The sequence below is a fragment of the Phycodurus eques genome, chromosome 12 (genome assembly GCF_024500275.1).
Source record: "Phycodurus eques isolate BA_2022a chromosome 12, UOR_Pequ_1.1, whole genome shotgun sequence".
Taxonomy (NCBI): domain Eukaryota; kingdom Metazoa; phylum Chordata; class Actinopteri; order Syngnathiformes; family Syngnathidae; genus Phycodurus; species Phycodurus eques.
Window position 1 is genome coordinate 13,669,423 of NC_084536.1, and position 17,216 is coordinate 13,686,638.

General features: G+C 40.3%; 1 protein-coding gene across 1 annotated transcript; it reads left to right on the plus strand.

Moving 5' to 3' along the window:
* Window positions 1-2,296: 2,296 nt before the first annotated feature.
* On the plus strand, window positions 2,297-16,609 carry itm2bb (integral membrane protein 2Bb). The gene is made up of 7 exons (XM_061691561.1): window positions 2,297-2,543; window positions 10,792-10,926; window positions 11,947-12,015; window positions 14,893-15,036; window positions 15,123-15,233; window positions 15,773-15,923; window positions 16,003-16,609. The coding sequence occupies exons 1-7, from the start codon at window positions 2,460-2,462 to the stop codon at window positions 16,089-16,091; spliced, it is 783 nt and encodes a 260-aa protein (XP_061547545.1). The 5' UTR covers window positions 2,297-2,459; the 3' UTR covers window positions 16,092-16,609.
* The last annotated feature ends 607 nt before the right edge of the window (window positions 16,610-17,216 follow it).

Below are 17,216 nucleotides of genomic sequence, written 5' to 3' on the forward strand. Positions count from 1 at the left end.
AGTAAAATATTCTCCACTGTATACTCGTTTCAGCAATTTAAGTGTCATAATTGGTGCGATCGCTCCTCTTGCCAATTATTCATGATAAAACCACCCCTGGCACAATGGAAATAAACGCAACAACTAGAGCTAATCCACAGAGTGAAAAATAAAATGTCCATAGCATACTTGGTCACATATAGGCACATGCAATGTAAGTGTCCTATGATTTTGCAACCGCTCCTCTTGCCAATTATTCATCATAACCACCAACACCGGCACAATCGAAATAAACAATGACTTGAGATAATCCACATTGTCAAGAACAAGTCCATGGCACACGCATTGGCACATGCCATGTACGTGACATAAGATTAAAGGGATCGCTACTCTCCCCACATATTCACAATAATCATTACCATACACAATAGAAACAATCATGACATCTTAAAATAATCCACACATTAAAAAGGAAAGTCCATGGTCCGCACATAGTGCACTTGACTGTGCAGTTTAAGTGCCATATGATAATTGCAATTGCTCCTTTCGCTGGTTATTCATGACAACTGCCACCACCTTGCACAATAGAAATAAACACAACAACGGAAAATAATCCACACACTCAAAAGCCTAATTGCCCCAACCACCATTTTGGACATTGATTTTTTTTGGGGGGGGGGGGTGTCTGATATCCCACATTGAATATATTAATTATGGCGTCATAATAATATTAATAGCATTCCTTTTATGGGTTTCTATGTTTTTTTTTCTCGCAGGATGTTACTTAAACGTGAGCACCAAATATTTGATATTGTCTCTGAGGATAAAGATTCTGTACAGTCACTTACATTGAAAAGAATGAAGAGGTTTTTACATTGTCAACAATCGAGCTGCTAGAATACTGATACATGCTGTTACTTTATAGTGTAGCAAGTACACATACTATGAAGGAATAAAGATGATACATTCAACATCTTGGTAGTTGACGTAGTGATGACGCAATACTGTATCATAAGAGATGGTGTTACAACTCGCTTCAATATTAATACTTGACACTGGTGTATTGAGACCATGAGAGAAAAGCGATACTATATTTTGCAATATCGGTATTTGACATTGATGTGTCAATAGTCTACAATAAGAGATTGTGATACATTGCAATATAAGTTTTTGATGCTCATGTATACATAGCAATATTGTTTTACACTAATGTCCTGTAATATACTGTACCAAGAGAGATTGGTACAGTGTAGAAACTATACTATATCTTGTGATATTGATGTTTGACACTGGCATCTCAAAACTGTCATGAGAGATCGTGTTACAATACGTTGCAGTATTGATACTTGACACTGGTGTATTGCTATTGTACCATGAAACATAGCGGTAAGATTCTTTGCAGTATTGGTATTTTGACACTGGTGTGTCGATACTGTGCCATGAGCGATTGCGATTTGGTACAATACATCCTAATATAGATATTTGATGCTGTTTTATTGTTGCTGTATGAGAGACAATATTTTATATTGATACTTACCACTGGTGTATTAATACTGCACCATGGCAGGTAGTGGTACGATTTGTTGTTGTGACTTTTGGTTTGTCCCATCAGTGGTCTGTATCGATACAGTATTTGACACTGATGTATCAACACTGTACTATGAGAGATTGTAATATGAGACATTGCAATATAGATTTTGTTGTACTCGTGTACTGACACTGTACTATAACAGGTAGTGGTTCAATAAGGTTGTTGTTGTGAATGTCAGATTGTCCCATCAGGGGTCGACATCGATATTGGACACTGATGTATCAATACTGTGCAATAAGAGGTTGTGATACATTGCAATATATATTTTTTATGCTTGTGTATCAATATAAAACTGTACCATGAAACAGGGGTGGCGGAACGACTTTGAAAGTGGGGGGCACAGCACCTTTGAGACACTTTTTCACGGTCAGAAGGGATTTTTTTTTTTTTTCCTCCGAAACAATCGTCGGGGGGGGGGGGCTAATGGGACATTTTTCTACTCCAAGGGCAGTTTTTGCTGCACACGTAGGGGGACTAAGGGGGTGGGGGGGGGGGGGGGGGTCATGTGGCCCTCAGCCCCTTCCCCTTCCATGAGAAATGCCGTGAGAAAATTGTGATATTGATACAATATATGATATTACAATATTGATGAATTTTTTAACAGTAGTGTATCGATACTGTACAATGGAAGAGCGATGCAATACGTTGTCAGAGCCTTACTGTTGAAAGAGAGGCGAACGAAGAAGCTCTTATGTTGAAAGTAAACCGGAAGCGTTGCGCCACATCCCCATCGCCGCTCCCACCACCACCACCACAACAACAACAACCAGCTCAACTCAAGAGCCAGACTGACTGTGGGACGTACAAGTTGACTCAAGTACTTCTCTTGTTCGTGTAGCGACACTTTCAGTTTTGTTTTCACCGAGTAGGACTTAAAAGCGATTCCACGATGGTCAAGGTGTCTTTCAACTCTGCCTTGTCGCAGAAAGACGTGAAAAAGGAGGCGGAAACGCTCATTCCCGACCAGGACAAAGTGAGTGAGAGACGGAAAAAAAATGGCTAACCGAGCTAAAACCTTGTTAAGTTTTAAACGTGCGAGTGCGACACTGACTGCTCGGCTTTTTAAACTGCCATGTATAAACTCGTTTTCTTTAGCTTTTGTACGCACTTTGACAGCGTTACACGTTGATTATGATATTGATTAATATTGTAGTGTTGTATGTCAGGGTGAAATGCGTGTGTCGTACTATGTTCAGTTCGACGCGGACCAAGTGTCGTTTTTGACTTCCTTATTAGTCTACGTTATTATTACTCAATTTGCGTTATGATGCTCTCACTACTTCTCTTTCAGGGCTCTTAAAAAGTTAAAGTTGGAATACTTAATAGTGTCGAATGTCGTAATTTTCAGGTTGCTCCAGTTAGTGGTTTGCTTTTGTGTTATTGTGTCTTCTCGTCTTATGGACAATAATGTGACGTTAATGTTGGAGCCAGTAATAATGCAAATATCCACTACCGTCATTCCCGCGAATGCTATGTTGTCCCCCCTCCGATCATCTGAAGACTGTTTTGACCCTTTGTGGCATTTGAAAGGAAGATGTTTCCTGTCATCTTTTTCGTCTTCTCTTTATCACGCGAGGGAGATATTTTGTGCTTTTCCTGCCTTTAAGATAAAGTTCTTCACTTTAAAACAGACGATGCACTCCGGTGACAAGTCGTAACATGCTCAGCTACACATTAAGCCTTTTTCAACCGTAGAGCCTGTCTGCCGGATCTGCTGGGGCAGTGCCCCATGTGGTCCAGATGAAAGTAGACTACTGTTCAAACTTGTATTCAAGTTGCAAATGCAGAAACAAAAATAAATTATGATTCAGTTTCTGGTTTGGTCTGTAATGTCAGAAAATTGGCAAAAATTTTAATCATCACCTTCCAAAGTAAAATCAGATATTTGCAAATTTATTATTTTATTTAAACAAAGATAAGCAATCTGGTTTTATGGAGGACTGCAAAGATTTTACTGTTAAGAGGCTAAAATTTCAAGTATTTGTAAGATTTTGAGTTGTCTCTATAAACAATTGATTTGATAATTGATTAGTTTATTAATAAATTAATTGTTACACATGTCATTAAGAGTCTTCACTGAAGCTATCGTGCATGTTTTTGGGCGTGTTTTCCTGAATTTTCTCTGGGTACTCGACAAACACGCAAACTCCACAAGGGATGGCGTTGTCTGTGCGTTCTGTAAACTGTTCACACACAGCAAAGCAAATTTATTTATATTGCACCTTTCATACACAAGGTAACTCAATGGGTTTTACATGATTAAGAGCAATTAAAAAGAAAGAAAAAACTGTTAATCAACATTTAAAACAAAGAGAATAATAAACGTACAAATAAAGCAGCGTGCAATGCAAGAAATATCATTTAAAAGTGGAAATGCTCTAAAAAAGAAAACGTTTTTAACCTGGACTTAAAAACACTCAGACTTGGGGTTGATGTCACTTCTGTTGGCAACTTATTCCATTCCAAAAAAGCTTGCTGCACACAAGCTTTTTTTGCTAAAGCTCCTGTCTGCTGGAGCTGGTGTGGCCCCAATGCAAGGGGACTATAACGCCAAAAGGTAGGAAGTCGTCTTCAACATGTCACAAAAATGGAATGTGCTGTTCTTTTTCTTTAAGGGAGGTTTTTTTCCCCCCCAGAAACCAGTGAAGGTCATCATCTGCGACCGTTCCGTGAATTCAGTTATTGGGAGAAAAATATTGTATGTCTTTAACAAAGAGTAACAAAGTGGAGGAATCACAACAGCAGTTCAGTAGGAGACCAAATGTAGTACATTTCCTAAAAATTCTCAGTCTCTAAAAGTAGCAACTTGGCAAACGCTGATCATCGTGCCTACTTGGCGGCCATGTTGGGAAAGTCGTCGTTACCATGAAGGCAACTGCTCGCTACTTGTGTTTACATGTAGACGGAACAAAAACAACAGCTTTCATGTATTGTAGAATTTGGCACTGTCTGCCCAAACGTGGCTATTTCAGCGCACTTGAGAAAACACTGTGCAATAAATTGCAGATGTTTTGTAGTTTAGACTGTGCATACATATACACACACACACACACACACATGCAGCAACATCAGAATTTGCACATTCACATTTTAATTTGTAATTTTTTGTATTGACTTTTCATGCTGTTGTTAAAAAAATCTGAAGTTACTCACTTTTTACTCAGTCCTTGAGTAATTATTTCACTGTGCAGTTTTCACTCCTAAGTATTTTTTTGGAGGACTACTTTTTACTTTTACTTGAGTCACATTATTTTCAAGTAACAGTACTCTGACTTGAGTACAATATTTGGCTACTCTACCCACCTATGGAGCGGACATCCTCTGTCGCTACTCTTACGTTTAAGCAAAATGTTTGCTCATCAGATCAACCAGTGTCGTATTTGTTGCACTGGTCTTTTGTATTTTTGTGTTGAGGTGCTGCGGGTCGTGGCTCTGGTTGTGGTCCCAGTGGAACTGCGAAGCACACATAACATCTGCAACAAGAGTTGATCCGCTTATACATCTTTTATTAATTATGAAACGCGGCTACAATTATCTAATTAGTTTACGGATGTTAAATCTATTAAGCAGCGGAGCGATCTTAGAGATTATGTCACAACACAGAATGAACTAACTTCACATTAAGAAATGGGCAATACTAACAGAAAAATATTGTACTTAATATTTTCCTGGAAGATGCATTTGGGATGAGCCTTTGAAATTGGTAACAGTGAAAAATGAAGTGACACAGAAAATGGTTTTACTCAATTCCAGAATGAGAGTGCTTAAAGAGGAGGATTCATGTGGCACAGCTTGAAGCAGGCATCAGGTGCAGGTGGAGATGGGCCTGGCTCAAGTTGGAGGCCAAAACAAAAAAGCAAAGAAATGAGCAAAATTTAATTGTAATCTTAAATTTGTACGACATCATGTACTTGAACATTCTAAACAAATGTTTAGTCATTTAGAATTTACCAACAACCACAAGCAAACCAAGTTAAATCAGGACAACATCCTCTTGTTTTTTTCCTTTCTTGCTGACTTCAAGTAGTGAGTCATGGTTGGCCATTTCATTAGGGACAGCAAGCAGGAGCTGGTCGCAACTGCATGTTATTTTCCATATTTCAAAGAGGATTTTGTGCCTTGTTAGTGGAAGAGGCAAGCAAACCTAGTACTGAGGTACAGAAAGTAAAATTGAACACTTTGATCATTTAAACGAAATATGCGTTATTTTTATTGAACTTGACTCGAAGACGTATGAGCAAAGTCCAAGTATGTGCCGCACACACGTCTGTTTACAAAAACACTCATTTTTACTTACATTTTTACTTACAACTACGAAGTGAAATTAACAGTTGCTCTGAGTCTAAGGGAATAAACTAAACCGACATGGAATGTCAGTACTCAACCAGAAAAGACACTGAGATTTTTGCCGTCCTTGTGGGGATTTCCACAGCTACAAGCGAGCTTTTCATTTCGTTTGCTACTCGGCAAACCCCTTTGCTTATTAGCTGACAATTTTCAGTTCAAACATCCATTAAGCTCATATGGGCCAACATTCCAAAGATGACGCCTTAAAAATTACCATGACGTTTCTGTGTCACTATTTGCCCTAAAAAACTTGACTTAAATCGTGCAAATTTAACATTATTCGCCATAAGAGCAGTGTGGGCTGTAGAATAGGTCATGTACATTTGTCATCAATAGTTTTTCCATTAATGTATCTGTTATGGTCAATATTAGCATCACTTGAAGTTCTCATTCCATGTTCCCCCCCAATTTCACCAAGCTGGCGACCACTTGTCACATTGGTACTAAAAAGTGAAGCGCTATCATAGCGCTTTTAGCCATTTTCAAATTTTAGATTGGGTGACAATTGCTGTGAAAAGGTAGAAAAATTGTCTTTTTACATGCCATACTGGAATTCTTTTAGCCATGTCATTGAACTCGAGCTAAGAATTGGTCTCCATTCTCAGCAGTTAAGCTCTGTGATGGTTTAGCCATGGGCCTGGTTGGTGCACATGGACGAAGTTTACATACTCTTACAAAATGAATCAAATTGCATTGTTTTTAGACCATATGTAATGTCACGCAGCAAACAACTGGGTGTTTAAAGTCTGATATATATGTGTGTGCGTTGTGTGTATGTGTGTGTGTGTATTTATATATATATAATATGTGTGTGTGTGTGTGTGTATGTATATATTATATATGGCTACCCAAATGGACCTATTTGGTATTACAGTCTATTAACATTTGTAGTAGTATTATTGGGCAGGGCTTTACATTTGAATCTGTTACCTTTTCCATTTTCAGCATTCATAGTAGGAACTTCTAATATAATTAAATTGAAGGTGACTTATTTTTCTGATTTTTGTGGCCGCCCTTAGCATTTGCCAAAATTGCCTAATAAGCCGACCAGGTCTGTGTGGATGACAATTTAAACAAATGTAAAAGTTCAACAAACGTCCTGCAGCTTGGTTAGTTTCTAAATTGAATCACAGTTTCATATAAAGTTCCTGTCAGATAAACACAACCTTGGACTTATGTTAGGAAGTGACTAGAGCCTGCAAAATATTTTGCATGGCTTAGATTGGCCCTCCCACTCGCCAGAGTCAGGATGTGCTTCTCTTCCTTTTTTCTCCCGTTGCTTCCGTTTGTGCACTGACCATCTGCTCTGTTGTCACTTACTTTCCTTGAACGTGGATAAGCCGGCTTTAGGACTTTAACCACGCCAGTGCAGCATCTGCAGTGGAGCGCGTGGGGCAATTATTCTTCCGCCAAGCCTGAAAAGCATGAGGTTATATTTTGATAGCCGTTAGTTGGTTTGCTAGTAGAATGAGACAAACAAACAAAAAAGAGCATGTTCCCATGGAACTTTACAGAGGAGTAGCGCAGGGGCCAAGTAAGAATCTATAAAATGTTGGTGCGGGTCTCGTTCAAGGTCTGCTACTGACTGCTTGCATTGGGGCCAAGTGGGGGCAGTTACTTACCAGTTGCAGCAGATGGAGCTGTAGTGGAAAAAAACTGAGACTGGTGAGAAAATTGGCGTTCACTTTTTAATACACATTCACGGTAACTACAGAACGCATGGATGCACTGGAAGTTGTACGTTTTGCTTTAAAGATGAACACAAGTCATTTATGCGTGTTTTTTCTTTTTCTAAATACATTAAATATGTTTGAAGGTATGTGCTGAAAACATGTCCGAAGTCTTAGAACAATTTATTAGTGACTTGTTGAGAAATAGCTTAAAACTAATTTTCACCTTCTAAATTTGCTAGATTTTTTTGGGTAGTGATGAAACCTGGTTGCGCTGACGTCACCAACTACTACTAATAAGTAATACATACTACTTTATTCTGAAGAGAGCTGCAACTGCTACCACACTGGGTTTATCTAAAAAAATAGAAACTCTTGTATGATTTTCAAGCCGACGATATTTTGACTGACTGTGCATCTGCGCAGTCGTATTTAGTTTTTTCAGTCATAGATCATGGATGCAAATAGCTATAGCCTTCCCCGAAGCCGGAAAGGAGCCGACCATGGCAGAATGAATGGAAGAGAGTTGTACAGGATCCAATACACCGTGGCAGATGACGAGAGCTAGCCAGCTGTATCAAGAAGCCAAAGTGTGCAATTAACATTCACGGCCGAGAAACATCTTGCAATGTCTAAAGCTGCTCTGAGGAACGTGGATGCCTCCAAAGAGATTAGCCGCTAATCGCTAAAACACACTCAGCCAAAGAGTTTAAATGGATGACACCCCTACCTGCCTTAAAATCTTGTGTCTGTGTCAGCTGAGCACGATTGAAAGGAAATACTTGACAGTTTTTATGGGAAGCGAAAAGCAGACATGTTGCCACTTGTAATCTTGCTGCACCCAGTTTGCTGATAAATATTTACCCACAATCCTCTGATGTTTGTGTGACAATACGAACGTTTACCCCTTGGGGATCAGTAACGTTGATCGCATTTTATAAAATTGCTTTACTGTTAGACGTGTGTGTGTGTGTGTGTGTGTGTGTGTGTGTGTGTGTGTGTGTGTGTGTGTGTGTGTGTAGCCTTGGTTATCTGCTGTAAACAAAGCCCGAAAAAACATCTGTCGGGTGCGGCGGCCCAGTCCAAACCTGACAAGTTGGACTGTTGCGTTGCCAAATAATGTGGTCATTGTGCAATGTGTTAGGTAACATGGGGGAAAAAAACTCATCCACATTGAAACGGAACTGTGAAATTGAAACTACCCTTCTTGTGAAGATGTTCGACAGATGCAGTGATACCAATCTTTATTATATAGCACTTTTCATACATGCAATGCAACTCAAATGTGCTTTACATTAAATAAAATTTAATGTAACCAGTTCAGGGTGTACCCCGCCTCCTGCTTGATGACAGCTGGGATAGGCTCCAGCACGCCCGCGACCCTAGTGAGGAGAAGCGGCTCAGAAAATGGATGGGTTATATTTTATTGTAACATTGGTGCTAATCTTATTAGCATGGTTAGCTCTTCTTAATCACTAAGCTAGCATTTTGGCAGCAGCCATTCGTTTGTTTGTTTTATGTGTCAATTTTACATAAAATTATAGCTCGGGAGTTTGAATGGACAACTTGAAGCAAGAACGTTTTGCCTCTTATTTTGAGAATGTTTTGCTGTGTCAAACAATTCACAGTAAGATTGTAATTGGTGTTTCGAATGATGCACGCAGTACATGTTAGGTACCAGAGTTCTTTTGCCTCTTACATTGCAGGACCTTGTGATGTGACTGTTGTGCATGCACACATTGCAATGATTAGGTTCAAACAATAAATCATGCAGCACTACTTGCTGTAATGGGAATGAGAGTGACATCATAAAAATGCCAAACAATGTTTTGAAAATTCCGGCCCCGAAGCCTTTGACAGTCTCACTTAGCAACATGAAATTTGCCAAGCATGTCTATCACGCGCAGACAATAAAGTCTCAAAAAGCTATCTACGGAAAGACACAGGAAGTCTGCTACTTTGTTTTAAAGCAGCTATTTTAGGTGTATGTGTTCGCCATTTCCAGGCGCCGTGCTAGAGGGTAAGTAGTCCTAGAGTTTTCGTTTAGAAATTCAGTCCCTGAAGCCAGTTTGACTTAGCAGCATGAAATTTGGTTGAGATGTCTATCATGAGAAGAGCCACAGAAAATGTCTCATGAAGCCATACCTGCAAAGACAACAATGTGCCGTTTTTCTGAGAAGCAGCTTTTTTCGGCTCATTTAGGACATTTTCAGGAGCCCTTCATTTTTTTAAGAAAAATTCATCCCTTGAAGTCAGTTTCGATTTAGCAACATGAAATTTGGTAGAAATGTCGATCATGAGTAGACCCACAGAGGTCTTCTAAATGCCATGCTTGAAAAGGCATGGGAGGTTTTGCCATCATGGTTTGAAGTGGCCATTATTTGGCAATTTTGGTCATTTCAAAGCATCCTGCTAAAGTCCTAGAAAGTTTTGTTTTGGAAAATTCTGCCTGAGGCCAGTTTCGCTTAATAAATTCGGTCGACGTGTATCATGAGTAGACCCAGGGGGAAAAAAATGCCTGAAAAAACATGAAAACTGCAATTTAGTTTGCAGTTTTAGTTTTTAGTTTTAAGCCAGTCTCATTTGTCAACCAAATGTCATGTTACTTCGTCCATCATGAGTAGAACCACAAAAAACGTCTCAAGATGCCATGCTAATAAAAACAGAAGATGGCTGTCAGTTTGCTTTGAAGCAAACATTTTAGGCTTCTTTTGACCCCAGGAGTCCTCCATTTTATAGGAAAATTCAGCCCGCAAAGCCAGTTATTTAGCAACATGAAATTTAGGAGAAATGTCCATCATGAGGAAACCCACAAAAAAGTCTCAAGAAGCCATTCCTGAAAAGACACAAAAAGTCTGCAATTTCTCTTTAAATCAATCATTTTAGGATCATTTGGGCCAATTCTGGGAGGGAATTCTGAGGACCCGGGTTCACATCTGGCCCTGCCTTTGTAGAGTTTGCATGTTCTCCCTGTACGTGCCTGTTAACTCTTAAATTACCCATAGGTGCGAATGTGAGTGCGATTGGTTGGTTGTTATATGTGCCCTGCAATTGGCTGGCACCAAGTTCAAGGTGTACCCCGCCTCTCGCCCAGAGTCAGCTAGGACAGGCTCCAGCACGTCCAGGACGCTAGGAGAGGATAAGCGGTACGTAAAATGGATGGACTACTAATTTTTATTATTATTTTTTTTTTTCTCCTCGCAGGATGCCGAGGCGGCTGTAGGGCTGGTTCGTCAGCAGTCCCGGGCATGGCGTTGGTGCATGTGTCTTGGTCTGGCCCTTATGCTCTCTGGAATGATGGTCGGCGGAGCCTACCTGTACCGTTACTACATCCTGGAGGTGAATAGCGCCACCGCGTCACCAGGGTTACTTCTGGACACTTTTTTTTTTTTTTTTTTTTATAAACAATGTTGGGCATTGTGCCTAATACTGTATAATAAATTTGAAAGTTATGTGATATAATGACACTTTTATCTACAACTGAGATACAGTCATCACAGTAAGCTGGTTCCTGTTCAGTGTCATCTAGGTGCCCTGAAAGAAAAGAAACAAACTGGGATTAAATTTGTTTTCAGTGCAGTAGTGGTCTCAGTCCAAACATCTGTCAAAGATATCAATATCACGAAAAATGATATGAAAATGTGAATGATGACATTCACTTTTACTAACATGCAGATGCACTGGCACCCAAGTAAAGCACTAATTAATTTGAGTCTTCAATCAGTCTCTGAACCTCACTTTCTGGGATGTTTTTGTGGGAGGTGAAACCTGGTTTCATGGGCAAAGCCATCTTTGAAATGGGAGCTTATCCTGTGTTGGACTGATGAATAAGGAAAAGTCCTGACTTCTCCCTATATGACAAAATTTGAACCCAAACTTAATTTCAACCACTATTAATCTGAACGTTTTGCCTTTTCTCTCGCTAAAAGTTCACAGTGGCTGAGATATAAAATAAATTGTCATATTCTTATGACATTCATGCATAATAGATGATAATAAAAGTAAGTGTGTTGGTGACTGTGGATCCCCTTGCCCATATGTGAGGGCATTACAGTACCTTAATTGCTCCAATTGTTTTCTTCTACTTCTCTCGCGTAGCAGAGTATTTGAAGATTGTTCGTACCTTAAATTTTGCCCAGCAAAGAGAGAAAGAAATGACGAGGTGACGGTTCATAACTCGTAAAACTTGTAAATCAAGGTGTCACTGCACTCAATGAAATCTGGTTCTCTTACTATATTTAAGTTCCCTATTAATAACCAACCTTCAATTTGTAAATTCCTGCTTTAGTCCCTTGAAAATTTTCACACTTGAATTTTGCAACTGGAGCAACCACTGACCGCTGTTTCTTCTCCCTGCAGGAGGGTGAGGTGTTTGTGTGTGGGGTCAACTACCGTGAGGAGAACCTCAGCATCCCAGAATTGGAGCAGGTCAGCATAGTACATGAGTGCGTTGGCTTTCAACTTAAAGGTCCTGGTACCGTAGCTTCCCGCGGGCCCCATTGACACTGCGCAAACTATTGTCTAAATGAGGTTCTGCTTCCGGTAATGTATCGGGGATTAAAGAAGACCCCAATTATTTAATTTATTTGATAAGTAGTTTAGAGGTCAAGGTGCAAGGATTTTATGGAGTTGGTTAAAATTCATATGTGCATTGTTCATCTTTTGTAATACAATACACGTCATTTCCAGCAAGTTGTCCACCATAAATTGGCTAAAAAACGGGTTTTATTCTGCGCTCCTGAACGTCCCAGATGTTGAGACATCCTGAGTTTCTCTATGCACAGCAAGGGCTACCGGAAGGGATGTCAGTAGCGCAGTACGTTTGCAAATAATGGGTGAGAACATTTTGGAATTTGAGTAGGATGAGGGTTTTGACTCACAGGAGTTAATAATGTCTCTTTGTTCATCTATTTATGCCAGTAACAGAACAAATGAATTGTCCTCTTATTAGATGGCAGGAAGTACATACAGTAATTAATGTATCCACTTTTTGTGACATTTTTGTTTGTTGGTGTGCCGTGAGATTTTTCAATTGTAAAATATGTGCCTTGGCTCCAGAAAGGTTGGAAATCACGGCTCAACTCAGATCATGTATTCTAATCAGTCAGGTCAAGCCAACATTACAACATGACAGAAATAATGGGTGCTAACTGTAATTAAATTACTTTCTTGTAATTAAATTACTTCACACATACCATAACATTAGAGCATGATTCGACAGAACGCCTGCATGTTTGCTTACAACTGTTAGTGCTAGCACTAGCTTGCTACACTCCATAACGTTTTGTTGCCTGCTTGCGAGCGATATCGTATTAAAAGTACGTGAACATACCTCAAGCAAGCCTTAACTGAACGTCCTCTCCTGAGCACCGGTGACCACCAACACACGTTTTTCCCCATTTTGTTCTTATAAACACATGCATTATTGTTGTCATCGCCATGGTAACGAGTGTATCCGGTTGCGTTTGAGTTGACGAGATGAAGCCCAGTGATCGTAAAGACGGGATGCGGTGGTATCGGAATACAAGATTTTATTGCAGTAGTCTGACATAGTGCAATCGTGAAAGACCAAATTTGTCTGATCCAGCATTACACGTTGTCTGTTCCATACCGCCGACTTTTTTTTTTAAATAACTTAATTGGTTGTCAGATATTTACAGTACAGGTGGAGGAGCAATTCAAAAGGTGGAGGCATGCACTGGAATGGAAATTAGCCAAAGTTAAACAGGATATATGTGCATGAATGAGAGGGGTGGAGGGGGAAGAGTGAGGCTCAAGGGAGAAGAGATAGCGAGGGTGGAGGACTTTAAATACTTGGGGTCAACAGTCCAGAGCAATGTTAAGTGTGAGAAGGAAGTGAAGAAATGGTTCCAAGCAGGTTGGAACGGGTGGCGGAACGTGTCACGTGTGTTATTTGACAGAAGAGAGTCTTTGCTAGGATGAAAGGCAAAGTTTATAAGACAGTGGTGGGTGTGATGTACGGATTAGAGACAGTGGCACTGAAGACAACAGGAAGCAGAGCTGGAGGTGGCGGAAATGAAGATGTTGAGGTTCTCTCTAGGAGTGACCTGGTTGGATAAGATAAGAAATGATGACCTGGTTGGATAAGATAAGAAATGAGCTCATCAGAGGGATGGCCAAGGTTAGATGTTTTGGAGACTAAGTTAGAGAGAGCAGACTTCGATGGTTTGGACACGTCCAGAGGAGAGAGTGTGAGAGTGTGTATATTGGTAGAAGGATGATGAGAATGGAGCTGCCAGGCAAGAAGGCTTGAAGACGAAAGAGAAGGTTGGTAGATGTAGTGCGGGGAAGACATGAGGGCAGTTGGTGTGAGAGAGGCAGATGCAGGAATACTTATGGCTGTGTGATATTTCAGTTTTTCTTTTTTCATAAATCTGCAAAAATTTCAACACTTCGTTTTTTTCCTGTCAATATGGGGTTCTGTGTGTACATGGAGGGAAAAAAATGATTTCAGTAAATGGCTGCAATATAACTAAGAGTTAAAAATTTAAGGGGGTCTGAATACTTTCCGTACGCACTGTAGGCTTAAGGCTACTTTATACTCGCGTGGGCGGCGACCGCGCTGATGTCACTACATCTATTCCGCGCGCAGTTTGCCTTTATACTCGAGCGCAACCCACATGCACAGTTTTGAAACTGTACCGCAGTTCACCTCCAAGTCGGGAGTGTCACTACGGCTGGTATTTGCTAGGACACCACGAGGTGGAGTTTCCTCTGAATTTTTTGGCCGTTTCCGGAAGCCGTTTTTACTTTCCTTTCCGGAACAAGGAACAAAGCAACAACAATGGTGACCGTGGAACAGTGTCTGCTAGAACAAATGGACCTAAATGACCAGATGATACGTTTCATGATGCTGCAAAATCGATCAAGAAGGCAGCGCCGTAGAACTGGTATGTAGAACTAAGGGCACGTTGAGTACCTCATCACACCATGTGACTAAAACGGACCAATCACGAGAGATGATCTCCGCGGCATTCTACGTGCAGCAACAATTTTTGCCGTGTGCGCGTCGAGTGACGCATAGAGGCCGCGCGGCTCAATGCGTCGGTCACGTGATGCAATGCGGGCACTGTCGGTCGCGCGAGTATAAAGAGGCCTTTACATGGAAAAGGATGACACACCTTAACGGGACAAGCCGAAAGGAAAAGATTTGAAAGTCAATTTACTACATTTATTTAAATACTTTTAATGTAAATTTTACAAATATCTCAATGCATGCAGTGCATTTTAATGCTTTTTATTTGATTGTTTTCAATGAATGAAAAGCGTGCCTAATGTTCCTAGGTGGAGGTGAATCTTGCAAGCCCTCTGCGGCAGCTGGAGGAGAGAATCCGAGTTCTGGAACGAGAGCAGGTGGCGCTCATCACTGTGCCCGTGCCAGAGTTTGAGGACGGAGACCCGGCCGACATTGTGCACGACTTCCAGAGGGTGAGGCATCGGAGAGACAGTTTCTGCAAACCGGATGATGCGCTGCTCTGACACCTCTGTATGTTGTTTGCTTGTCGTTTGTTCAGAGGTTGACAGCTTACCTGGACCTGAGCCTCAACAAGTGCTACGTCATCCCGCTCAACACCTCCATCGTCATGCCACCCAGGGATTTCCTGGAAGTGCTGGTCAATCTCAAGGTATAGCAACACTCAAGCGTTTGGTTCATGGTCTGGCTTAGCGTTTAGCATTTCTTGTTAACATTAGCACCAAGCTTGTTGACCCACTTATGTTTACTCTCCTGTCCAAGTCTGACGTTTTGTTTTTTGTCATATCTTAGCATTTAGCTTGTCTCTTAATTTTTTTGTTTGATGAGCCTAGCATTTAGCATTTGAGTAAGCATTAGCACCGAGCTTGTGTGGTGCCCACCTGCTGCAGTCAATTTAACATTTCTGTACTTGTTGCACGTTTTGTCTTTTGACCAGTTTAACTTTCATTTTGTTCTGACTAGTTAAAAAATATATATTTTTCTGTTAGCGTAAATCTCATGTTGTGTTCTTTGACTAGCTTAGTATGTAGCATTTGTTGTTACCCTTAGCAGTCGGCTTGTTTGGCACTCGCAGTGCTGGCACAAGCCTACTGCTGTCATGTTTACTGTCACCAACAAGTCTTGCGTTTGCCTAGCTTAGCGTTCAGCGTTTGCTGTTATCACTGAGCTTGTTTTTGGCACCTCCCACAGGCCGGCGCCTACCTGCCACAGTCGTACCTGGTGCACGAGGAGATGGTGGTGACGGAGCAGCTGGAGCACGTGGAGCAACTAGGCTATTTCATCTACACCCTGTGTCGCGGCAAGGACACCTTCAAGCTACAACAACGCGACAGGATCCTGGGTAAGATGGCGGCGACCATTTGTTCTTTACCTTGTCAATTGGCAATCGGAAATCAAGCTAACACAGCATTTTTCTGCAGGCATGCAGAAGCGCGAAGTCCTGGACTGCCGTAAGATTCGCCACTTCGAGAGCATGTTTGTGGTGGAGACCACCATCTGCCAGTTTTAAGTCAACACGAGATTTGTTTGTTTTGTTGGTTGTTTTTCCATTTGTATTCCATCTTTAGCTGTTCTTTCCAGGGTGGCCAGCGAAAATTAAATGTGAAGAAGCCACGATGTGGGGAGACCACTGCCCGCTTTTCTTTTTCCTAGAAAAATAAATGGCACAAAAACTGCTTTCATCCGGCAAATTGTAATCCGAGTCATTGTAGCTTTAATGTGTGAGCGCACTATGAATTCAGGGTAACTTTTTTTTTTTTTTTTTTTTTTTATAAAATCTTGTGGCTGTAACATTAACACACTTACCAATTAATTAACTGGACTTTTCGATTGTCTTTTTCTTTAGCTTTAAAACAATCAATCTGTGCAGTCAGAGACAGAGGAAAAAAACTCAGCGTGGGGGTGGGGGTGTGGGCGGGGGGGAATAATTGCGGTTGTACTGCTAAATATTTTGTGTTTGTGTGCGTGTGTATAATCTTTGGACAGTCCAACACAGAGAATTAAAACAAAGACGTTTTGCTTCTTGTCTTTTTTTCTGTCTTGTGTTGTTTTTTGAAAACAAATTTATATATATGTAAAATGTTATTGTTTTACATAATAGAATAATAAATTATTTTCATCCCTCTCAAAGGTAATGTAATAATAACTGGTTAATTTAATAAAATCACTACATTTTTAAAAGTATATGTAAAGTTGTGTATTTTTTTAAAAGTAATCAAGTATTCTCCGCTGTATAAATATGTGTAAAATGTGGATTATTTTAACAATGAAATAATTCCTTCTTAAAATTTTGATAAATTGATTAAAATAATATATTTCAAAAATACTTTTAACTAATGTAAATCAATTTTACTGAACGCTGTTCAATCTGGTGCACTGGCTAAAGATTTCTTTGCTCAATTTTCACTCCGTTTGGAGTATTTGGGAGGCTGGGTGAATGGAGCTTTGAAAATATTGACAAATGAGACAAAGATGAACCCTTTGTCTCTGTTTGGTACAAGTTGGGTGCTTGATGGTATCATTGCTGGAGATGAAAATGTAGATGGGCACAAATGTCAATATTTACAACAAGCGCTAACCGATTTTTGTTCAATTTACAGAAAATGAGGCACTAAGTGAACTCAGATTGACATTT